We start from the raw sequence: 25,835 nt of genomic DNA on the forward strand, positions 1-25,835 counted from the left end.
AGCTAGTAGCAAGAGGGAAACACAAACCTGACAGACACTGTAAAGATGAGCAACTGGGGAGACAAGGAATTGCGCGCCCTCCTTGTCCTCGCAAACGAAGAGGCCATTAACCGTCAGATGACGGGATGGTGAAGAACGGGCCGACTTACGAGAGAATCGCCGAAGGACTGACCAGCTGTGGCTTCCCTCCCATGTCACTGTTTACGTCACACGCTGAGCTACACGTTTTGTTACTTGCTCACGCCCCCCATTGCCCCGAAAAAGGCACATTCTGTATAAACAAAAGTAGGTAGGCGGCATTTTGCTGCACTCCCTGATTTTGTTTTTATACTGCCAATGCTGAAAGAAGACTGATTGGGCTTTCCTGCAAATTTGCACAATTCCTGTCTAAAAAGGGCTTCTGGCTGGGGTTTCTGGAGTGTAATCACTACTTTGGGGATATTTTTATAGTATGATATCCTACAGCAGACAAAGACATAGACCAATCTGCTCCTCACACCTGAGCTCAAGTTTTGGTTTTGGAAAGACTAAATAAAGACAAAACCCTCTAAACTCTGTCGACGGAGAATGACTACAACTATATTTGCAGTTTTGTGACACAATCCAACACTTTCTTCTGTTAGCGCCGGCATCTTTTATCAATTTATCCTAATGTAGAGCGCGCATATGCGGCCACCTGGAGAAACAGCGCCCACCCAGCATCTGTTCTCAGAGCGCTACGCCTTTTTTAAGTTAAGTCTGAGCAATTACAGTTGAAAATCTCTCAATTGTTCAGAAGAGGCTGTCGAAAGTTTGCTCCATTATCTCCCAATTGTACGATTCAAGAAGTCGAGACTCGTCAGACTTGACAACTTGCTAGCAAAAATTAGCATTAGCTTAAGTATTATCACAGTTAATCATAGCTGTAAATGCACCGTGCTAACCAAGCTAGCAGCTAGCGTTAGGGTTAGCCCCACCCTCCTGTACAAATATGGTCACTTCTGACTTCAGGAATCCAAGATGACAAACAAAATGCTGAACTCAAGGCTTCGAAATGGGAGACTGAAAACCAATGGGTGACGTCATGGTGGCTCATGGGGAAAGAGCGGGTCGTCCACTAATTGGACAATTGGAGGTTTGATCCCCGGGTTCCTCACGTCCACATGTCGAAGTATCATTTGGCAAAATACTGGAACACAAATTGCTCCTGATGGCTGTTTGATCGGTGTGTGAGTGTGTGTGAAAGCAGTGACTAGAAAAGTGTACCATTTACGTCCATTATTTTCTACAGTCTAAGGTACAGACTAGTTCATGTGAAGCATACTGAGGGATTATGAAGTATTGGACACTATTCCTACACCTCTACAGAAATGGAGAAGCCGCTTACAGCCGGACAAAAGTCAAAAATGGTCGGTCTGTGGAGGGAAGGGGACAAAAACATCTGCTCGTAAAGTTTTCACATTTGAACTTGGCTGTATTTGGTCGTTAGCTGATGGCTGGTCATTCACAGTGTATTGTCAGGATTAGTTCATTATAAAAGTTCATCTTTACTGTGTGAATGTATATCGTATGAAACTGGGAGCGAAATGGATCAAAACAGAAAACTGCAGCATCCAGCAGAAACACTGGCTACAAATTCAAACCACTAATGAACTGATTATAAAACCAGCAATACGGTGAACACATGTGGTCAACAGAAAGATGACAGACACAGATTACACACACAGACCTGTATGAAAATCCAGCAACTGAAACACGATCCAGAAACAACCCTAAAATCACATTCAGTCTGGTAAAGACTTCAATCCATAAATGTACAATCAGACTGACTGTCGCCTGATCCTTGCCAATCTGCAGCTCTAGAAGACTCTGTATAACAATAAATAATCTGTGAGCTACATTAATGCCTCAGAACAATAAGTTGTTACTCGTTCAACTGCCAAAAAATATTTTTTTACAGGTTATGCATGTTGGTCGAAAGGTTAAGTTTGGTACTTGTCAGTGTAGTAGTGGTACTACGACTATGCTGTGACACTGCTATGCAATTAGACAACAATTACAATTAGGCCAAAGATATTTTCTAGCCGCAAAAATAACAGTAGTGAGCGGGAGCAGCAGACCGGCAGCAAGTGATAATTAAGATTATTTTGAAGACGTATATTTTTACTGGCCACGTTGTATGTACATGAGTTAATTGCTGCATTAATACGTCATGACAAATGTTCAACAAGACGACTTTTTAAACAGCTATTTGTGTGTAGATTCCTGAGTTTACGTGGTGCACGTGAATGCACCATGGTTGGGTCCACATGCTTTGCCACACAAAGCAATGTAGATTTCAGCGTTTACAAGGTGTACCTGAATGCACCATGAAGTCCTGCTGCTGAGTGACAGTGAAACTCATCACTGAAACAAAGGTCAGAAGCAAAGCGACAATAAATGACACAAAAACGCCGCTGCACAGTCTTTTCATTTATCCTCCAATGTGGCAGATAGCCTTCTGAAATTACTTTCCAAACAGAAAACCTACTCATGTTTAGCACTTGGCAGGTGTTAATTTTGGACCCTGGGGATGGCGCTGCTGCAGAAACATTGCACTAACCATCCGGTCTCTCCCCAGGGTGCCTGCTGAGTATGGCTCAGTTTTGAGCTGCAGAATCCTTTTAGCATACGCTAGCTCTATCAGCAGCATCAGCACGGCCAGTGGTGCTGAAATAGTTATCAATGCTAAAAGGGTTTTGCTGCTTAAAATGAGGGTGTTTGCTCCCTCGGGCTTACTTCTGCGGCGTTACTTAAAAGACAATAAAGCCTCCACAAAACAGCATTTTAAGTCCTGTGTGTGATTTGTCTTTTAGTAGAAAAATTTCTGCAAGGCTAATTTATACAATGTAAATGCCATAGGCTTGTGCTAATAACGTTAGCATGTTGTATTTGTTTGGAAAACGTGTTTAGTATGAGACAAGTGTTTGTGAATGCTGCGAGTTATAGTGAAGCTGATTTGTGTTTGAAACTGTCTCTATTAAGCCATGTTTAATGTGTGTTTAATGTGTGTTTTGAATCAAACTTTACAGCACTCAACAGAAACTCCACCGCCCACTGGTGTTTTGGAGGTGTAACTGCACAGTGACACAGGTAGCCTATAAATGCTCTCAATGACAGAGTCAGCTGTTAATGCAGGCCAGGCTATCGAAAGCTAAATTAACTGATAATGACATCACTAATTAAAACCCAGACATGACAAACTAACCTGTGATGTCATGTTTGTGAACGAGCTGTCTGTGTTTTTGTCTCTATGTACACAGACAAACTGAGCAAACACTGGACTGGTACCCACGAGGCTTCCTGAGGGTCTCGTCTTTACATTACGATCATCTCTTTCCAAACTACAGTAACACTGACATTAGCATGCAGCGGGCTAGTGGTGGTCACATTGCTACTGGAGAACACTCACATTATATTTACTAATAACAGCCCAGTGGCTACTTGAGGAACACCGGCCTAGCTGTGGTAACATGGCTACCTAATGACGTAACATAAAAAATACGTTATTACTATAATACTGATTCTTTTACATGCACCTCACAGGGTTTATTCTTAAAAGTTAAGACGTGGTGGCCTGGCAGTTTCACAGACACCTAAGACCGTAATGTCACTGATTCAAATTTCTTGCTTGCCATCCCCTTCTTTCTTTGCCTTAACATTTCCTGTCTTGCTCCCTACGGTTTCCTCCAGAAATTTGCTGAGGACTAGGGCTGGGCAATATATCGATTTTATATTGATATCGTGATATGAGACTTGATATCATCTTGGATTTTGGATATTATGATATGGTGTTGTCTTTTCCTGGTTTTAAAGGCTAGTGATCACTGAAATCAGGTGGGGGAGAGTGGATATATCGATATTGGTAACGGTTATCAGCAGGGCTGCAACTAACGATTATTTTCATTGTCGAATAACCTGTCGATTATTTCTTCGATTAGTCGACTAGTCATTTTATCGAAAAATGTGTTAAAATGTTGAAAAATGTCGGTCTGTCTCTCCCAAAACCAAAAACGATGTCATCTAATGTCTTGTTTCGTACTCACGCCAAAGTGTTTTAGTGCACCGCCACGGGAGAGTGTGTAAAGCTGCCAATATCTGAACGTAAGAAGCTGCAATAAGAGTATTTTAGGTACTTTATAGTACTTTTACGTGAAAAATGACTCAAACCGATTAGTTGATCACAGATTATTTTAGTAGTTGATCAGTCATCGATTAGTCGACTTATATCGTTGCAGCCGTAGTTACCAATCAATTATCAATTGTTACATATGGGTATCACGGAATATCTTCTACACTTCCTGTTATTAGACATGTTGTTAGCCCGACTGAAACTGGATTTTAAGACTGTTACCGCAGTTAAAGTTCTGTAATAATATATCGCCCATGTTTGTAAACATATAACTTTCACAAACAATTTTGAAAAGCATCACTTAAATTTGGTTATTACAGATATGAACCCTGGTTTGTACTGAACAGGAAATTTTGTAGTAGAAACGTTAAGTGTGGTGGAGAAACTATGATCCAGAATAATCACAATTATCACCTGATATATACATCAATACCAAAAACTAGCCGATAACATGAGGCATGCCGATATCTAAAATACTTTAGTGCATACTACTTCCTGTTATTACACATGTTATTATCTCCACTGCTACTAGATTTTAGGACTGATTTAAAATTCTGAGCAAACATATCGACCGTTATTTGTACACACATGAAACGTAAGCAAACCTTTTTTCAAGCATCCCTATAATTTGGTTATTACAGACATGAACCCTGGTTTGTACCAAGGTTGCAACAGTATTAGAGTTTTATGGTACGATACCCATTTTAGAAAACATCGTGGTTATCACAGGATTATTATCAGTTACACAAACTCACCCCTACCTCCTACTACACTGGAAATACAGTGTCACCACCTTCTTTCGCCTTTGGCTGTGTCGACGAACGACCGTGCTGCAGCAAGTATACACACAGGCGCAGCACACTATGTACGCTACGTTTGGCCACGCAGCCAGTATACTTGTGCCCTTAAAGGTATGGAAACAAAGTATTTTTATGGTCGCACAAGAGTTTTATTACTACAACTGAAACTGTAAACCATTTTTTTGAAATGGAAGTATGTGTGAAAGGTCTCCCCTTTCGAAAATAGCTCAAACAAAGGTGAGATTCACCGTCCAGTTGTGTTTGTATTTTCTTTTCAGTAGCGTAAATGTAAAGTACACTGTAATACCACTGTACACCTTGAAACCCCTCCACCCCTGTCCCCTGCAACCCTAGTGGGTACTGAACGGGACATTTTACAGTAGAAAGTATACTATCATGTTACCACAGAAATATCTTTGTACTGCAACTGATTGTTACTCACTGCCTGATATGGTGATACCAAGCTAGCCAATAATATTGAACATACCGATATATTTGGGCAATCTAATATAATGTGATGGGTTAAGTGGAGACAGCAGCAGCGTTTAAAGCTGTGACACAGTTTCAGGCTGAATATTAACACATTACAACACCTCTGTTACAACATTCACGTGTGTTTGTCAAACTGCTGCAATAAAATAAGATGTTTTAAAGAGCTGACAGCTGTAAAATGACGTTTTTGCTGACTTTTAAATGACTAAAAGAGAAACCAGCTGACCTCTGACTGAACTGAACCGAAGCTTTATTTCTGTCTGCCGAGCTGGAGGCCAAGAATTACCCAGCAACCGATAACACACACACACACACACACACACACACACACACACTAAACAGCAGGAAACACCACCAAATATGACAGCTAGCATTAAACACAGAGCCTAAAAACACAGAGCCAGATTGCAGGCAGCACACACGCTGTTAGACTGTGATAAAGTCGTTAGATACAGAGGCAGTAAACACAGAGGGAAGCTGTTTGTGCTGCTGCTGTCACTTCTCATCTGTTAGCTAGCTAGCTAAAAATAAACCTGACAGACGGACAGGGCAGGAAGACGTCTGGACCTGCTGACATTATTTCTGCTTTATATCGCCTGACATTAACGGCTTCATCTCTGTCTGCCATTTTAACTCATATAAACACACGTTATTTGAGGAGCAGACACATAAAGGCTGTTTCTGCTCAGTTAGCTAGCACAGCTCTCAGCCCTTCCCTCAACTGTTTTTATCCGCTTCCGACTGACTGCGCTCAAATTCACGCTAAATCAAACGGAGCTAATGAGAAGCGGAGGATCAGCGGAGTGTCCCCGCCACAGTGGCCGGGCTCAGGCGCCCTCAGGCCGGATACAGAGGCTGTGCTCACCCGTCGGGAGGACCGAGGTTCCGGGCTTCTTGGTTAACATGGCGGCCGCTCCTCTCCTCTGGACACAGACGGACAGGACGCCTCCTCTTCCTCCATCTGCAGCTCCTCCTCTTCCTCCTCCCTACTCCTCCTTCTTTCTAATCTAATCCCGCAGGTCACTAACTCCCTCACACTCCTCCTCCTCCTCCTCCTCCTCCTCCCTAAATAAACTGTTATCAACCTTCCTCCTCCTCCTCTGTGTATCCACAACTCACTCAGTCTTATCATCAAAAACACTTTTTACTCTCAAATAAACCTTATTCACAGATAAAAAATAATACTAATATAACTTGTTATGCCAATAATAGCAGGCCTAGCTGCCGTGTAGTTACAGCACAAGAAATTATTTAATTAAATTCAATTATATTAGGGACTGTTCTCACCTTATCAGAGTAGGGGAGAGGCATCGACCTGCAGAGCCACAGTTTCAGGCTGCTCTCACGCCTGCCCTGTTCACTTCGGTTCGGTTCAGCCAAAGTCTGTTTGCTCCCTTGAGTACTATTCAGACGGGATTAGTTTTACATAGGGATGTGGACTAATGTACGGAAGCGTATTGCATTCACTTGACAAATAAAAAAAGCCCTGTTTTTCTGAGTAATTTATTTATTTTTCTGTTTTTCAGGGTATTTTTTTTCTGTTTTCAGGGTATTTTTTCTGTTTTTCAGGGTAATTTTTTCTGTTTTTCAGAGTAATTTTTTCTGTTTTTCAGAGTAATTTTTTCTGTTTTTCAGGGTAATTTTTTTCTGTTTTTCAGAGTAATTTTTTCTGTTTTTCAGAGTAATTTTTTCTGTTTTTCAGAGTAATTTTTTCTGTTTTTCAGAGTAATTTTTTCTGTTTTTCAGGGTAATTTTTTTCTGTTTTTCAGAGTAATTTTTTCTGTTTTTCAGAGTAATTTTTTCTGTTTTTCAGAGTAATTTTTTTCTGTTTTTCAGAGTATTTTTTTCTGTTTTTCAGGGTATTTTTTTCTGTTTTTCAGAGTAATTTTTTCTGTTTTTCAGAGTAATTTTTTTCTGTTTTTCTGAGTAATTTTTTCTGTTTTTCGGAGTAATTTTTTCTGGTTTTCAGAGTATTTTTTCTGTTTTTCTGAGTGATTATTTCTGTTTTTCAGGGTAATTTTTTTTCCTGTTTTTCAGAGTAATTTTTTCTGTTTTTCAGAGTAATTTTTTCTGTTTTTCAGGGTAATTTTTTTCTGTTTTTCAGAGTAATTTTTTTTTCTGTTTTTCAGAGTATTTTTTCTGTTTTTCAGGGTATTTTTTTCTGTTTTTCAGAGTAATTTTTTCTGTTTTTCAGAGTAATTTTTTTCTGTTTTTCTGAGTAATTTTTTCTGTTTTTCGGAGTAATTATTTCTGGTTTTCAGAGTATTTTTTCTGTTTTTCTGAGTGATTATTTCTGTTTTTCAGGGTAATTTTTTTCCTGTTTTTCAGGGTAATTTTTTTTCTGTTTTTCAGAGTAATTTTTTCTGTTTTTCAGGGTAATTATTTCTGTTTTTCAGGGTAATTTTTTTCTGTTTTTCAGGGTAATTTTTTTTCTGTTTTTCAGAGTAATTATTTCTGTTTTTTGGGGTAATTTTTTTCTGTGTTTCGGGGTAATTTTTTCTGTTTTTCTGAGTAATTTTTTTCTGTTTTTCGGGGTAATTTTTTTCTGTTTTTCTGAGTATTTTTTTCTGCTTTTCTGAGTATTTTTTTCTGTTTTCCGGGGTAATTTTTTTCTGTTTTTCGGGGTAATTTTTTCTGTTTTCGGGGTAATTTTTTCTGTTTTTCGGGGTATTCTTTTTTTTCCTGAACGAGGAGTCGAGACACTTCAAAATCTCGCGAGAAGCTCCCACCTGGCACCTGCAAGTGACCCCTGCATCCAAGGTGTCACCATGGATGCAGGGATCACTCACTTGCAGGTGCCAGGTGGGAGCTTCTCGCGAGATTTTGAAGTGTCTCGACTCCTCGTTCAGGAAAAAAAATTACCATGAAAAACAGAAAAATAAACAAATTACTCAAAAAAACAGAAAAAAATTACTCAGAAAAACAGGACTTTTTTTATTTGTCAAGTGAATGCAGTACACTTCCGTACTAATGTCAGTTTACCACAGGATGTCTGAAATATAAAAGTCCACTTCACACGGGACAATAAAACTCCGTAATTCTACGAGAGGTGGGAGTGGTACCTCGGTTTGCACCCTGGTGTCACCTCCCATGTCGCACGTTGCTTCCTGTAAGCATCAGCTGAAGGATAATAATAATCCATGATCAGCCCAATATGAAGTACTGCCCGTGATCAGGATTGTGTGTACACAACGATTAGCAATATGGATTTATATTAGGCCGATCTAACACAACCAGAAGTCTCATGGCTCTGGAAAGTGCTTTCTTCTTGACCTTCTTAATTGGTCTCCCACGTAGGCCTATGCCATCATTAGAAGAATGTCCACTATCATGACTGCCAACAACACTGAATGCTTCTTCAAGCTCCTCCATCATCGGAAAAACACAGAGGATCATGTTCACACGGGATTAATATTACCCGAGGTATCTTCTCCGGACCGTTTTACAGAAGATAAAAGTCGCTGTAATTTTTACTGACATTATCCATAATGATTACAGACATGCCTCGTTCGGACGAGACTAAAATCCCTGGTAATACTTACTTTACCCCACGTCTCCACGTTAAACTAATCCCGTCCGAACAGGGCTTAAATGCAGTTCGTTTGGGCAGGTGTGAACACAGCAAGGACGTCTCGGTCCGGCTCCAAAGGAACTCTGGTGCGGTTGGTTTGTGGTGAGAAGGTGTTCCGACCTGGATGTGAAGCAACTGCAGTCACATGACACATTGTTTGGGTTAAACATGAGCATGTTACAGTCCTGGAGGATTATTAATGTGCACCTCCTCCTGTACTGCCTTAATATGCACATTCAGCACATCCAATGCATCAAAACATTGTTTTCTAGTTGGAGCCGCATTTGCCTCGTTTTCAAACTGTTGTATGCTTTGACTAAAATGAACAATGACAGCAATATAGTCCACGATGAGCAGCGCTAAAATCAACCTGCGTTGTGTACTCTTCTTCAACGTTTGCTTTACTTCCTGGATTTTTCCCACATGGAAATTCTGACCAATCAGTCCACTTTGTTTCTACAGTAGAGGAAGCGACCTCTGTGGATGATTCAGCTTTTGGTAAAAACCTCCTGAACACATGGGAGAAGTTTCAGCTGGTTGCAACCTGCAGTCCTCTCCACTAGATGTCACTGAATCCCACACACTACTCCTTAAGACCCTGATCACACAGGACGCGTTTTAGCAGCTGGAGGCGCCTTCTTGACATTGATTTTAATGAGAATGAAGCTTTTGTGTTGCTATGCGCCTCGCGTTTCTGCAGTCTGGGTGCCTAGTGTGTTTGCTGGAGCTGAAAAAAACTTCAACTCAGAGCAGAAAAACGCTCCATGTCATCTCTGCCAGTTCCCCATTGTCCAATGGGATGATTTGAGAGGCGGGCCTTCTGTGGTGGTCATGACAACAAGTGTACAGGTGGTAAACAATGGAGGAGAAACTGGTGGTAGTGGTTGCTGGATACCCAGAGCTATACGGCCTGATGATAGACAGCAGGTTGTCAAACTGCCCCTGAGTCATCCTGAAATCTGCCTGTGAACGTCCATGATGGAGGAGAAGCTCCTGGACCAACTGGTGGTACTCCCCATGATCCAGCCTCTTTTTTAGGGTCTCATGTACCCACACAGATCTCTGTTTATCTGCTGACAGCCTCTCACCCTCAGCCAGAGCTACAGACAGCACCCTCTGCCTCAACATGGCAGCAGCTACACACTCATTACTGCAGGATACATACAATAATAAACAGTAGAGTGATAGCAAGGGAAGGTTGGGGTGAAGACATGATGGTGTGGTTGCCTGGTAACAATAAACTTTTTTTAACTAACTTTTGCAGCCTGCAGAACACATCCTGTGTGATCAGGGCCTTGAGTTACAATCGAGCAGCAAATCAAAAGGTTTTGTCCAGAGACCTAATGAAGTCATTCACTAGTACTGAGAGCATTTAAAGAGTTAATTTTTGACCTTGGAAAAAGCGGTTTGACTAAAACTAACAAATTCAATCTTAACTCAAGGTCTACTTACTGTCGAAGATCAGAGCTCTCAACCAGCAGGCCAGTGAACACATCTTTACTGACAGCAGTTATCAAACGGCAGGAAACCATGGCAACAACACTGACGCGTCATACTGAGTAGCATACCGATTTCTCTTCTGCGCATGCGCTTGCGTTGTGTACGTCTGTCTACAGCTCCACTGAAAATTGACATTTTTTACTGTTTTATCCAGTTTTTAATCCAGAATTTAACGCCACACTTTTAGACCCTGCCTGTCCTGCACCTGTTTTAACAAGGTAATATTTTATTCACTTGTCAGCTGATACCGGACTGCCTCCCGCTGCTAGCTTAGCTAGCTTAGCCTAGCTTTGTTTTTAGCCTGGTGGCTAGGCTAGCTGCGTCTCTACTCAGGTTTCTAATGAATTCTGCTTCTGTATTTTACTCTGACATTCTCATCTGAGTGGGTGCAGAAGCTGAGCTCTCTGCTGGGTGTACGGACAGTAACTTACTCAGCCTGTCCACTCGTGGGTTCTTCACTTGAGAGACCGGACTGCTAACACTTGCTAGCTGTCGGTGCTAGCGTGGCTCCTGCTCAACTGTCCTTCTTTAAATCTTAACTTTTGTCCCTGGAGAAGCTCTTTCACAAACTTTTAGTCTCAGATCGTGTCCTGACTAGCTGATGTGGAGTTAGCTGATGACCTCTGACTCCCTCCTCCCTCCAAGTCGTCGGCGGTCCCCTCCTCCCCCCGGGTCAAGGGGGAACTCTCTTTCCCAGATCCCTTCCATCTCCACAGTGCTGACCAGTCGTTATGGCTTTATGAACCACTTTGACTCGTTGTGGAAACAGTCTGACCTGTGATCACCTACATCTGAACAATAAGGGAATCAAACTTGGCCTCCAGTTTCTTCTGCCATCTACTCACTCTTACTGTCTGACACTGTTAAAGATAAAGACAGACTTCCATGTCCTGATCTGCAGGAAAATACCCCACCTACCCCACTCTTTTACCTGCTGTATGTACAGTGAGCACCCCATGTATGGAAGACCAGGTGGGCCAAAAATGCTCTTACTACCTCCCCATCCCTGTCATTGTCACCCTCAGAACATGTAGACAGCGATAGATACAGAGATATACAGATATATAAGGCCTATTCTGGGGGGAAACAAGATCAATAGCCTGAATAGATAAAAAGATTTACATCATTTTCCAGCAGTAGATTCATTCGAAAGACAGACAGATGCAAAACGACATTTATAGTCATGTTATAGTTCAGTGTCCTGAGCTGCAAACCTTTAAACCTCTGCAGCTCCACTGCTGTGTGCACAAAGTTAACGTACACTCCTGCTGTTTATTGATGTCATTTTTCATTCACATGTTGTGCAGCTGTTTATACTCAAACTTTGCGTGTTATTTTAATCACAGTCTGTTTTTATAAAAGTACCCATGATCCTGAATAAATTTGTCGAAGGTGCATTCAGTCATTACGGCCCCACTCTGTGGAACAGTCTCCGTTACTGTGTCATCCTTTAAAGTCAAGCTTAGACCTACCTGTTCTCTCTCTGTCTATTTGTCTCCACCCCCCAGTTCAATTTAATAAGCTTTACAATTCAAGACCGTGAAAATTTTTAAAGAAAAAAATGTATTATTACAAATGCATAAACATTTAAAGACAATAAACTAGTATTTCCTGAATGATGTTTATCTGGTGTTGCTCTTAAAGTGTGTAATGAGATTAAATATCTCGGCCATCATAGTGTCAATGACTTATCCGATGACAAAGACAGGCAGTGTCACAAGTTGTATGCACAAGCTCTAATATGCTGCTTGCAAATTCAGTTTATGTTCAGTTAGTGTGAAGAGAGCTCTTTGTATTTTTGCACTCTGCTGTATACTGCCCACTTGTGGTGCTCCTGTGGGAAGAGCAACATGCAGAGACTTAATGTGGCCTGTGATGATGGAATGAGACTGCTTCTTAAACTTCCACGATGGTGCAGTGCCAGACAGATGTTTCTAAGTGTTGATGCCTATGTTCTGCTTTATTACATAATCTTACATATGACTATATCTCAGTCAGGTTTTCATCCAGACTGTGGGGCCACTGGCTCTCCAGCGTGTGTGTGGATGCAGTTTAATGAATTTTGTCCATTTTTATGAACTTGCATAATATAGTGATGGTATTTCCTGTCTTTTAAAATATTTTTTTCATATATTGGATTTATTATGTCGTAGTTTTGTACATGGATGATTGTGTGTTTTTTATGTGGTATGCTATGGACCTTTCTCTGTGTCCTTTAAGTTATTATTATTATTATTTTAAATCTTAAAGGGATAGTGCACCCAAAAATGTAAATTCAGCCATTATCTACTCACCCATATGCCGAGGGAGGCTCAGGTGAAGTTTTAGAGTCCTCACATCACTTGCAGAGATCCAAGGGGAGAGGAGGTAGCAACACAACTCCACCTAATGGAGGCTGACGGCGCCCCAGATTCAAACGTCCAAAAACACATCATTGAAACCACAAAATATCTCCATACTGCTCATCTGTAGTGATCAAGAACATCTGCAAAACAGTAGGCATTTAATTTCTGCGTCGGAAAGGCTGAAACCAGCGATATCTGACTGTTCTAGTTAAACAGTGGGGCTGAGACTGTAGCCCTGCTCCCCCCTCTGCTTAGGGGACGGAATCTGTTTCCATGTTGTCAGTTTTCACAGCACATTTATTATTGAGCTTACTTTGTATGAAATGAGCTTTATAAATAAAATCTGATGGACTGATTGATTGAAGTAATGATGAAACCAAAGATACTCACCAGGAGAGAGTTAAACCACAGAGTCCCAGAAAACAGAGGATGATGCTGAAGGTGAAGCAGAGCAGAGCGATGTTCTTCATCTCTGCCTCGTCCACTGTTCTCCATAAGAGGACATCATCACCTACACTGTGTGTGATTGTTTATTTGGCTGCTTGGAGACCAACAACACGTTTACATCAGAGACACAGGAGAGCGCGCTCACTGTCGCTTCCTGGCAGTGTCGTGTTGACAGTAAAGTTTCAATCAGCGTGTGTGTGTGTGTGTGTGTGTGTGTGTGGTCTCAGGTTTCACAGCTTTTAGTTGAATTACAGAGGGACTTGCGTAACACACGCACCAGCAGAACCAACTAAGGCCCTGGTCACACAGACAGCATTTTGCAGGTTGCAAACCGTGAGTTGCGCCACACTGCATTCTTTTAATTAAATGACACCAGTGAAAAAAAAAGACTTGTTCCACCTTTTTATTGTTGCCAGGCAACCACAGACTCATCTCTGTACCCTAACCTTCCTGTGTGATCAATCTACAGTTTATGTATCCTGCAGTAATGAGTGTGTAGCTGCTGCCATGTTGAGGCAGAGGGTGCTGTCTGTAGCTCTGGTTGAGGGTGAGAGGCTGTCAGCAGATAAACAGAGATCTGTGTGGGTACATGAGACCCTAAAAAAGAGGCTGGATCATGGGGAGTACCACCAGTTGGTCCAGGAGCTTCTCCTCCATCATGGACGTTTACAGGCAGATTTTAGGATGACTCAGGGGCAGTTTGACAACCTGCTGTCTATCATCAGGCCGTATAGCTCTGGGTATCCAGCAACCACTACCACCAGTTTCTCCTCCATTGGTTACCAACTGTAAACTTGTTGTCATGACCACCACAGAAGAAGAATTAAGAATGAAGACATCACCACTCCTTCTTTGTAAATGTTTTTGTTTAATTTAATGTTTTCCAGGTGAAACAGCTGAAATGTGAAGTTTGGTGTGAAGGGGGGCGTGAAGTAACGAACAGCCCGCTGTTGAAAGAGTTCAACTGCACATTAAAAATGAGGTGGGTTTGAGTCTCCATGACATAATGTGGTATAGTGTGTGTAAAATGGGCTCTCACTTCTTTCTAAAAGCTTGTCGAACACAGTTAACCCACTTCTACCATAGAATAGAATGATATGTGTGCAGGATTAGTCAGATATAAAATAATTCCTCTAATTGTCTCGCATTATTGATCATGTTCCTCCCCCAATGTTATTTTTCGTTATTTATCTTACTGTATAATGAGGAAAACTCTGTGTGTGTGTTCCATGTTTTTCTCCTCACTGACTTGGTCAATCCATGTGAAATTTGGCACAGTGGTAGAGGGTCATGGGAGGATGCCAATGAAGCAATATTACATCAATTGGCCAAAGGGGGGCGCTATAGCAACCCATTGAAATGTCAAACTTTGAATGGGCATATCTCATGCCCCGTATGTGGTAGAGACATGAAACTTTGCACAGAGATGCCTCTCCTCATGAGGAACACATTTGCCTCAAGAACCCATAACTTCCGCTTATAGAGATTTTCCGCCATTTTGAATTGTTTGAAAAACACTTCAAATGGATCTCTTCCTAGGAAGTTTGAGCGATCTGCATGAAACTGGGTGAACATAATCTAGGGACCAATATCTAAAGTTCCCTCTTGGCAAAAGTTGGAAAACTTCCTAAAACTGAGCTTCTATAAGGCAATGAATATTGCGGAGGGCGTGGCTCATCACATAAAGGTGTAGAACATCTCAAGGGTTTCACCCATCACCACGCAACTTTGTAGGCATATGACCACACATAATCTGAGGGGACCCCTCCATTATTGAGCCCATCAAACAAAATGGGGGCGCTAGAGAGCTCATTTCTTATCTAGGCCTAACCGCCATATGGATTTTTACTAAACTTGGTAGATATGTAGAACAGGACGCCTCAAGGTGACTGGAGAAATTTAACTCTAATTGGCAACTGGGTGGCGCTATAACAACAGAAAAATGCTTCAAAATGGCTAAAATGCGACCGATCGCTGTGGCTCCCCCTGTGGACCAATGTTGGTGTTGTTTCTAATGTTTGGTATGACTAAGTCATGGTATGGTATGCTGTACTCAATGGGTATGGACTACTTTAAAAGAATTCCTCAAATTTAGCACAAGTAGGTCTATTAAACCTTCATCAGAACATTTGTGTAATTTCTACAGTTATTTACCACCACACAGTAAGATACTGTAATCTGTTGTGACAGTAAAAAGCTGCAGTTCCCACTGCATCATGGGTAATGTGGCTGTCTTATACACTGTATACAGAGAGTTACTGTATGTAAGCCTTCTCTAGTACACAGAATGGGATAGTTTTACATTATGTCAGATATCTATCAGAGATCAATTAACCACTCTGCAAACCATAAAGGACAGAAAAATCCCTCATTCACTGGCGCCTTCATTAATCAATAAATCCAGAATCATAAAACTACACTGCCCTCTAGCGGTGTGGCTGCGCTATTGACCAAATAAAGTCAAGGTGGCCGGAAGTCATCTCGGCTGCGTGATTGGCGACAGCAGCTTCGAGAAGAGCCAAGATGGCGGCGGGACGAGGGGAGTTTTTTCGGAGTTTAATTGAGGGTTTAGAGAGGAAACCCGTCCAGCCGGCTCCGGTTGGACAACAGCGGGGTCGTGGGAGAGGAAAGCCGGGTACGGCCGGAGGACGGTCGGGTCCGGGTACAGGACAGAGGAGGAGACAACGGCAGGCAGCACCGAGCTCGGTTAGCGGGAACAGCCTCAGGTAACATGGCGGATAGCAGCGGGGACAACACCGAAGATTCACGTCGAGGAGATTAAATGTTAACATTATCTGTTTTTATTTTGTGTCTCAGCCGCCCGGACCCGAGAGCAGAGGGAAATAAATCACATTTCCCCCACATTAAAACGTCTCCACCCAGGAACAACTTCATAGAAAGGTAAGCTAATGTTAGCTCGTCTCTGAGTGTCAAATTATAACTTTATTGTTCCTTACAGAGACAAAGTTAAAGGACACTGCAGATTATATTTTATATTTCTTATTTATAACATTTAATTGACTAAAAACAATTAATACATTTAATTTAAATTCTTTAATTTTATGTTTATTGGTAATTAATTCATTCACTGACTGATTGTGTCACCTGGTTAGCCAACTGATCTGCAACTACACTCACCGTCCACATTATTAGGTACACCTGTTCAACGGCTCCTCAGCGCAAATAGCTAGTTGACAATCACGTGGTAGCAACTCAGTGCATGTAGTCATGATGAAGAAAGGTGATTAAAGTGACTTTGAACGTGGCATGGTTGTTGGTGCCAAACTATCCTCCTCTGTCATCACGCTGTAACCTGTGACAGGCTGTTAAGATACCTAACTGTCCAACATTCACATGCATGGAGTTTACTGTCGAGCTGCGAGAGTCGTTTTCACATTTTAAATCTGCTCACATATCATACTAGTGTTTACAGCACACGTTCATCAGAAAAAAATACTATTAACCACTCCTTCAACAAGAACAGGACTTTGTAAAACAGCTTTCTCTTCATATGCACCATACGCCTGGAGTGGACTCCAAAACACCTCAAATCTGGAGTCACTACCACCTTTCAACATATTTAAAAAGCTCTTAAAATCTACCATTGTTGAACAGTGTCACTGCTTCCTGGTTAAATAAAGGTTAAATAAGTAAATGTAAGTTCTTGGTAATATACTCTAAATAATAATCTCAGCCTCCAGTCCTCTGTCAGATGATGTGAGGGTCACATATGAATCACTGACCTTGAAGTCATAGGTTAACGTCACCCTTCCTGCTGTACTCAAAGATTTCTCAGCTTTAAAGTCCATTCTCACTGAGGGTGAATATCTGCGCGGATTATTCTTGTGGAAAAATATAAAAGCTGATTTCATGGGTTCTTATGGAAGTTTGCATACTGGGACGGAACTTTCGTGCGGTGAAAAAAGTTTCCGCCCAGACTTTGACCCCTGCGGAATTCGCAGGCAGAACTACACAGCTGGGCCAATGAAATTGTTTGTTAATAGTGACGTCGCACAGACCCGGGAGAGTCCAAAATCCGGTCAGGCAGGACAGAATGAGAGAGAGGTTGATAAACCTCATTTCACAGCACCCCGTCATTTTTGATAAAAGACGGGATGATTTTTTGAACAATCAATTAAAGGACAACGTCTGGCAGTCCATCGTCCAGCTTGGTGGCTGCGGTGAGAGTGGTAAGTGCTAAAGAAAGTTGATGTTGACACTTGTTAAACCTTAGCTTGCTAGCTAGTGCTAGCTAAGTTAATGTAAATGACAATAATGTCATCGTCGCTGCTGCTACTCTCGTCCATGTTCACCCACACTGTGTGGACTTGGAACACAACAACGCGAAATTCCACACTGCGTCTGTACCGTGACTGTGTGTATGGTTTAAAATCAAAAGCACTGTGCAAATATTCCGCAAATCTGTCCCGCATTTCTGCATCGCGGCAGTGAGAATGAACCTTTATGCTTCACTTCTCTGTAGACTTGGCTTGATATCGCCGTGGCTCAACGTTACTTTGGAGGGCATCAGTGGATCAGTTGAGCCATTAATAAAATGAATGTCCAGCAAACCGTTCTTATCATCATGTTTCAAATGACAGCGCTAAATGAATGTAAAAGAGGTGTGATGCGATCAAAATGTCATTTCCTGTTTCGCTGACAACGGGTTCTCAAAGGCCACGCCTACCACACATCTGTCTCTCTCACCAGTTAATCCAGCCACCAGTTCACCTGGCACAACAGATGTGATGGTGACAAAACATGGGGGCGGAGTCACATACCTGGGTTCACATGTTTTAGCGTGTAACAAAAGCCTTGGTTTCAGCAGCTGTATGGACGCAGATCTTCGCACATGAAGTAGGTGATGGACTGTGTTATTTTCTTTCTTTCTCACAGTTGATGGTAATTTCATCGAGCTCAGTGTGTCCTGTGTTGATTTTTTGCATTAGCTTGGCCGTCAGGAGCTAACGCTATCTCTGGATGGTGGCGTGAGGTGAGCCCTCATGTTTTAGTATTCCCAGAGTATTTTATTCTTATGACACACCTGTAAATCACACGTGTCATACCCAAGTCCTCCTTTCCTTCTGTGTTAGAAAATCCAAAATGAGTCCAGATGTTTGATTTAAACGCTGACGGCACATTTCTGATTTCTGTCTCCATCTTTGTTTTGATGAACTTCCTGCCAAATGCTGCTGACTGAGACCTCTGCTGACCTCACCAGGACTAATAAAGCAACTGATTTTATTATTATAGGACCAAAAGTTGTATTATGTGTATTAGGAAAAATGAATGATTCATATAATAAAGGATTGATCCAATATAGTCTCGCAAAATATCGTGATGCTATGCTGCATGGATGTTTTCCCCCACCCCAACTTATAGTAATCATCTGAAACATGGTGGCTACAGGTGTGGCTACCTGCACATCCTGGCCACTGCATCTTGACTCTCTCCACTTTGCCTTCAGCATCTTTGAGCTCACATTTAGTGGAGCTGCAGGCGCACTCGCTTCAGCACTCAGCTGCAGGTGGAATGAAAACAGTGGCATCAGTTCTTCGCAGTAACACCGGGTTACTTCCTTCACAGGCTGCCACATGAGATCCTGGTGAAGATTTTCTCGTACCTGGATGCCACCTCACTGTCTTACATCAGCCACGTCAACAAGCTGTTCTCCGAGCTCTCCAAGGATGAGTAAGTCTGACAGAGTCAACACAGCCCAACATTCAGTAGTTCAGTATTTGAAGTCATAACTGCCCCACACAGTGCTCGAATGTTTCTAGTACGCTGTAAGTAGCACTTGACTTTGTTTCTACCTTCTGTCATCGCAGTGTCATATGGCGTGGGATTTACATGTCAGAGTTTGGGTGTCGAATGTGGAATCTGAAGCCAGCAGCACCAAGGGTGGACCCAGCGGAGGTGGAGGGTTGCTCGATGGGCCACTGGAAGGAGAAATACTTCAGGACTGTGAATGCGACGGAAATTAACATGTGGAGGAGAGAGATGATAAATGTTCGGCCCTTCACTGGGTTACCGTGGAGGACAGACGGGTTCCTCAGGTACGTGAGGTCGTCCGGTTGATCAGTTTTTCCTTTTTAAGGTTTTGTTTACTTTTTGATTTATTTCCTTTTTGCAGATTTTTATTTGTTTGAGTTCATTTCTGTGAAAAATATCACAGACTAGAAACTATCTGTAGATAGATTATCCATCATAATCACATTTAGGGCCCCTTTTTTTGTGTTTCTGTTTTTCCTGACCCTGAAATGTTCCTCTGTGTGGTGTGTTCAGGCTGTCAGCAAACTTATCATTTTGTTGTTGTTTTTATCACTCTGTGTTCCCTCTCTAAATTCAGAGGTTTTGTAGGTCAGTGAACGCAGCACAGGCAGAACTCTTCATGAGTTCTTCCCTCAGCAGCAGTTTGTGGGGTTTGAGTTGTGGGGCGGATAATTGACCTATGGCTATGTCCCGCCCTCAAACGCGATGAGCCAATCACAGTGCGTATAGCCATTCCCATACACTGGGACATTCTCTGCCTGGACGTCCATTGAAATGCATTACAGAAAGTCAGTTTGTTGGGTTTTATGAGCTTTTTCTGAGATTTGAAGTTTAAAAATGGTCAAACGGTGTGCATGGGGTACATGCAACCCTGACACAAGGTATCCTGAGAGGCTGGGCGACCAGGTGTATTTTTACACTTTAAACCACATCTCAAGCGAGAAAAGTGTCTCCTTTGGATAAAGTTGTGTGGTAACGTTAGACCACAACATCAACTCAACGTGAATAAGATTAACAATGATGTCTACATCTGTTCTAAGGTAAGTCAACATTGTATTTGAGGCAACATATTGTCACTTTGCTGGAAAGAAATATAAAGTTATCTTTAACATCTCTAGCTAACGTTAGCTAAAGTTAGCCTAACGTTAGCTCCTAGCTGCGTTGTTCATCATGTCACCTTGTTTGCTGGGAGTTCATTAGCCTATTTTGTTCTAGTTTTGTACTTTGGTGATGGTACATCATTGTTAGCTGTTGTCCAAAGGGCTCTAGTTAAGCTAACGTTAACTTCTGGAGCTTAGCTTCATTAACTTATCTGTAATGGCAGAGATAACAAAGGTTGGCAAACGTTATGCTGAATGATTCAGTGTAAATACTGTAGCACCAAACTAACGGAGAGACACTCTTGGTAAAGATGGTAAAAAGGCCGTTATCCTTTTCTCATATTCTGAGCCAAAAACCTTAACTTCAGTGGCACTTTAACTTGTTGTCTTTGATGGTGACGGCAACCAGATGCGGTTCACAAGCGTACACTGTGACCTGTAAATTTTGGCTTGTAATTTAAGCTTTTCATCGACCTTCTCAACAATAAAATGATGAATATATCCCTCCAATGCGTAGTTTAGGCCCTTTTGGTTACTTCTCAATGACATCTGATCGTTATGTCCCCAAAAATCATCAGTTGCCTCCTGTGAAATGCCGTGTACTGTGACACCTGCCATAGCGCCGGGCACTGAATGTTGATAGTTTGTCCGAGTGAGTGGAGGGGGCGTGGCTTAGCTATAGGTCAATTGATCAGTAGATCTGATCAGAGCTGAGGCCTGTACTATGAAGCCAGTTCAACTTACCCGGGATATCATCTCATTATCTGGCCTGACTAACCCGTCACATTGGCCGTCTGATAACAGATTCTACAAAGCTGGTTGTCAACTAGTTGAGTCAACTCTGGGTTTTCATGTCCAGCCACCAGCGTGTTCATGTGAAAGAGGCAGGCTGTTAATAATGAGTGACATCATCAGAACCATTAATAAAGTAGGCTGCTTTATATCATATGAGATGAAACAATGAGACAGTAAAATGTCAGTGACGTGGGATATAAATGTTTTATATCTTTGTAAATGGTTTGTGAAGACATCAGCAGCTACTATCTGACATTTATTGACCAAACGATTAATTAAAATAAGGCAGATTGATGATGATGATTAAAAAATAATAATTTTTGAAGCCCACGTTAAGCCAGTGTGGATGTTGGGAAAAGAACAGTGTGTTTGTTTGTTGTTTTTGTGTGTGTTTAAAAGTTTGTCCAGCAGCCACATCTGAAAGGTCACAGGTTAATTCACAGACCTCAGTAACTTTAGTCAGATTGTGTGTTACCACAGCTCTTCTTTTTCTAAAGCCACTCTCACCTGCTTTAGACGAGTGCTCATGATAAAGGAACAGACTGTCACATCTACATTTGGCTTCTCAGGGCTGTAAATCCAAGTAGCTCCCTAAAACACATGAGAACTTGGGAAACAATACATCTCACTCACATCTTATGTTGTGTGTTTTTCCAGGGAACTGCGTGTGAGCTGGGAACTGACGGTGTGTGATTGGCGGGGGCAGGAGGTCACGATGAAGCAGAGCAAAGCGTTGTTCTTCCAGTCCTCCGTGATCGTCCGCTGGAGTGAAGGAAGGTTCCCCAAATACCATCACATCAGAGACATGAAGCTGTACGGAGTCAGGAAGGAGACGCTGAAGACCAGGTGAGATACACTTCTTTCCTCTTGTACAAGGCCTCATCCCTTCCTTCACCACTCCCTCCTCTTCCTCTCCATCAGGCCCGGCTGGCGCTCTCTGATCTTAAAGCTCGACATGAGGACTCGGCCCCCTCGGTTCATTGACAGAGACAAAGCAGTCAAAGTGATGCATCACCAGCCAGGCTTCATCGTAGGCGTCTGGAGGGTGAGTGTTGAGCACATGTTTGAATGGCTGCAACACAAATGGAAATATTCAGCATTTTATTCACACTCATAAAAAGTCAGCGTGACATATCTGTGTTCTGAACCTAACATTAGTCACATGCACGTTAAAGTGCAAATAGTTGAAGAGGTCGTGAGACTGAGGGTTGTGCACACATACTGATGTGTTAATGTGCAGAAGACGACCAGAGGCCAGGTGTATAAAGCACTTTAAGGTTTTCCTTAAAACCCAGTTAAGGTTTCAGTCACACAAAACATTAAGTCTTCTCCTTAAAGGGATAGTGCACCCAAAAATGAAAATTCAGCCATTATCTACTCACCATGAGACATGGGCACCGCCTTCACGTGTGTTCACGTGCTTTCGCTGGTCTCGCACGCAAGTGTCTTCAGGACACTTGGGTCACTGCAGACGAGCAGTATGGAGATATTTTGTGGTTTCAATGATGTGTTTTTGGACGTTTGAATCTGGGGCGCCGTCAGCCTCCATTAGGTGGAGTTGTGTTGCTACCTCCTCTCCCCTTGGATCTCTGCAAGTGATGTGAGGACTCTAAAACTTCACCTGAGCCTCCCTCGGCATATGGGTGAGTAGATAATGGCTGAATTTACATTTTTGGGTGCAATATCCCTTTAAGGTGGCCTAAAGTTTCTGTCCTTATCTTGGTCTTATACTTTGGGAATTGCTCAGTTTATTGAAGCGATGCACAGAGGACCTTAGGAAACAAGGACAAATAAACTAGGGCTGTCAAAATAAATATTTTCACTGTGGAAACAGAAACAATAAACTGAACTGAACTGCTCGATGGAAACAGGGCTTTAATGTCTGACCTTGACTAAGGAAGTCTTTTAAGAGATTCTGTGCAACACCCTTAAGTAATTTCCTCAGCTAAGGAAAAACTAAACGTTAAGGAGCAAAGTTAAGGTGCTTTGTGCAGACGGCCTCAGCATCACAGGATAGTTGTGTGTAAAAGAAAGTGTTGTGTTTGTTTTTTACCCTGAACAAACCTCCAGTTTCCCATGTTTCTTTAATGTGAACACAAACAGAGATAAATATAAGTGTGTGTGTGTGTAGGTTGACGGCGGTGTGGCCTTCATCATGGTCAGCCTGCACCTCCACAGGCTGGTGGAGAGGAGTCTGCTGGGATCTCCAGTCTGGTACGTTCAGCTGTCATTAACTCTCTGCTGCTGCTGCTGCTGCTGCTTAAACTGACAGACGTCTAGATGTGTATCCAGATGTGAACTCAAACTGCTGAATTTTATCCAGCAAGTTGAGCGCTCCCTCTGCTGGTCACGAGTCACCACTGCAGCTTCATTAACCAGCTGATCACATGTGAGCAACATTTTCAAGTGTTTGGTTATTTCTATAAAAATAGCAATAATGGAAATAATCAGTGTGTAAGTCAACGCAGGGATACTCAGTTTGTTTTCCTTGGGGCCACTTTTACAAAGTGACAGGAGGCTGGGGGCCAGTTCATAAACACACATCGATGCTTTTTTTATGCACTCTAGCTCCTCATCTACACACAAAGTACACACAATTCCCAGTGTAAATCAATTTATTTTCATTGTGAATTAAAAAAAAATGGTGGTTTGTCCACCTGACACTCTCTGTATCTGTGTACTTTCTACATGTTCAGTTTCAAGTCAAAGACACATTTGAGATGTCACAAACACTTCTATAAAAACAGAATGATGAATTATTTTTGCTTCATGTCTTTATCCTGTCCTTCCTGCAGCCCGTTCTCTGAGCCTGACGACCCTCCACATGTGGATAACTCCGACCCTGAGTTTGGTCTGCACGGCTACAGTCTGCACGTCCTCCTGCACAAACCCGGCGCTGAGATCATGTCAGAAAACTTTGGCAATCTGTCCTTTAACGCGGGTAATGTGATTACAAAATGCAGTCTGATTAACAGGCACTGTGATGACTGTCCTGATAAAGTTGTTAAGACTAAAAGTGTGTTGCTGCGAGCAGGTCGTCTCCAGCGTGGACTGTTGGAGATGAGGGTCATCAACACTACTGACTTGTTCCATCACAGGCCGCTGTCTGGAAACATCACACTGCCCTGGGTGAGCGGCACAGTGGAGGGCTCAGTGGAGGTACATCTGCTCAACACTATACAGACATGAGGAGGAACACACATAACCAGACCAGGCAGTGTGTTTGAATTGCTGCCCTTTATTTAAAAAATAATCCGGTTTACTGCCACAACCCATCGTCTGCTCAGCCCTGAGCGAGGTGAAACATCTACATGAACCAGCTGACCATCAAAACTACAGATATTTACATTGAAACTTAAAGAACAGTTTTTTGGCCTGTTTACTTTCCTGCCGAGTCAGACGAGAAGATCGATGGCACTTTAGAATATCAAGACACGTGTTGTTTATCGCGATATGAACAGTCGCACCTCGCACCTTTTTACGTGAGCTCTGATGGTTCTTTCTTACGCCGTATAGAAATGCTGCATCATGACGTTGACTCTGCTGGACGAGTTCCAGAAACCCTTCTGGTGCCTCAGCTCGCCCATCGTCATCACGCCGGCAGAGAGGCGGCTGTCGTTTGACTACGATGGTGAGCACTTTGTGATGGTGCTCTACCGCACAGACGGCAGGGTGGAGTTAAAGCTGGTGTGGTTAAAGGAGAAGAGGCAGTTTTTTCTTATTGGCTTCAACCTTTTTATTCCTGTTCATAGAGTTAACAAACGTTTCAGCTCTGCCTTCTGAAGTTCAGTTTGAGTTCACGTGTTTATTTCTAATTCAGTTTCCTTGGTTTCAATCAGCGTTCCATCAGTTGTTTGTTCATGTGTTTATTTTATAAAAATATTGAGTAAAAAAAAAAAAAAAAAAAGAATTGTCAGCCTCATGTTTGTCTGACGAGTTTCAGGAGAAAAAAAATAATTAGATTTAATTTCAGAAGAAAGGCTTTTAAAATTCTTTATTTGAATTTTGTTCATAATACAGAAAGTGTCACTGTTTCTGTTACATTTGTAGAGTAAAATACAAAATGTAGTATGTAAATACATTAGTGACAAGATCCTGAAAAAACATAAAACTTCAAGTTCACCTTAAATTTCAGTATTTACTGAGAACATCTGAATTTCATTAAGTCAATTAAGCGAGCCTTCTGTGAGAGTAGAAAGACAAAACACGGCCTTGACAGCAGAAATTACAGCAGAAGAAATCACCACAGCAATTTCAAAACTTAAATGTTATTAAAATGTCCAAAATTATGTTCATAAAATGTCGTAAAAATATAAATAAAATGACCGAAAATACATTATTAAAAATGTCCGACAAATATTAATAAAATTTCGGAAAAATTATAAATAAAATGTCCGAAATTATATTAATAAAATGTACGACAAATAACAATTAAATATCCGAAAATATATTGTTAAAATGTCCGACAAATATTAATAAAATGTGGGAAGAAATATTAGTAACATAATCGAAAATATATTGTTAAAAATGTCTGACAAATATTAATAAAATTTTGGAAAAAAATAAATAGAATGTCCAAAATTATGTTAAATGTTGGACAAATATTGATAAAATGTTGGGAAAAATATAAATAAAATGTCCAAAAATATATTATTAAAATGTCTGACAAATAACAATAAAATGTGGGAAAATTTATAAGTAAAATATCCGAAAATATATTATTAAAAATGTCCGACAAATATTAATAAAATGTCGGAAAAAATATAAATAAAATGTCCGAAATTATATTAATTAAATGTACGACAGATAACAATTAAATATTCGAAAATATATTGTTAAAAATGTCATTTTATAAAAACTTTT

General features: G+C 41.5%; 2 protein-coding genes across 3 annotated transcripts in view; one reads left to right on the top strand and one right to left on the bottom strand.

The window, feature by feature from the left end:
• The window catches only part of dyrk2 (dual-specificity tyrosine-(Y)-phosphorylation regulated kinase 2), a 31,162-nt gene extending 24,744 nt beyond the window's left edge, over positions 1-6,418 (bottom strand). The window contains exon 1 of the mRNA XM_049567462.1: positions 6,308-6,418. Coding sequence (XP_049423419.1) covers positions 6,308-6,347 — 40 coding nt within the window. The 5' untranslated portion in view covers positions 6,348-6,418. The remainder of the gene's footprint in view (positions 1-6,307) is intronic.
• Positions 6,419-10,583: 4,165 nt separating this feature from the next.
• LOC125883230 (F-box only protein 15-like) lies at positions 10,584-25,583 on the top strand. Of its 2 annotated transcripts, XM_049567465.1 has the most exons (11): positions 10,584-10,731; positions 14,193-14,287; positions 16,123-16,206; positions 18,892-18,996; positions 19,134-19,361; positions 21,630-21,818; positions 21,894-22,017; positions 23,104-23,186; positions 23,768-23,913; positions 24,007-24,131; positions 24,489-25,583. In XM_049567465.1, exons 2-11 carry the CDS (start codon positions 14,283-14,285, stop codon positions 24,753-24,755), a joined length of 1,356 nt encoding a protein of 451 aa, XP_049423422.1. In that variant the 5' UTR covers positions 10,584-10,731; positions 14,193-14,282; the 3' UTR covers positions 24,756-25,583. The 2 variants fall into 2 exon arrangements, with proteins under 2 accessions (XP_049423422.1, XP_049423421.1); XM_049567464.1 differs by lacking the exons at positions 10,584-10,731; positions 14,193-14,287 and adding an exon at positions 15,595-16,031.
• The last annotated feature ends 252 nt before the right edge of the window (positions 25,584-25,835 follow it).

Source organism: Epinephelus fuscoguttatus, linkage group LG22 (assembly GCF_011397635.1).
Source record: "Epinephelus fuscoguttatus linkage group LG22, E.fuscoguttatus.final_Chr_v1".
In the NCBI taxonomy this organism is placed as follows: Eukaryota; Metazoa; Chordata; class Actinopteri; order Perciformes; family Serranidae; genus Epinephelus; species Epinephelus fuscoguttatus.

What these genes read in the sequence shown, in the direction of transcription:
- LOC125883230 (XM_049567464.1), top strand. Translation starts at nt 15,829, where the DNA reads ATGGCGGCGGGACGAGGGGAGTTTTTTCGGAGTTTAATTGAGGGTTTA. An exon ending in GTTAGCGGGAACAGCCTCAG is followed by an intron (nt 16,032 to 16,122) that starts GTAACATGGCGG and finishes TTTGTGTCTCAG; the next exon opens with CCGCCCGGACCCGAGAGCAG. An exon ending in AGGACAGACGGGTTCCTCAG is followed by an intron (nt 19,362 to 21,629) that starts GTACGTGAGGTC and finishes GTGTTTTTCCAG; the next exon opens with GGAACTGCGTGTGAGCTGGG.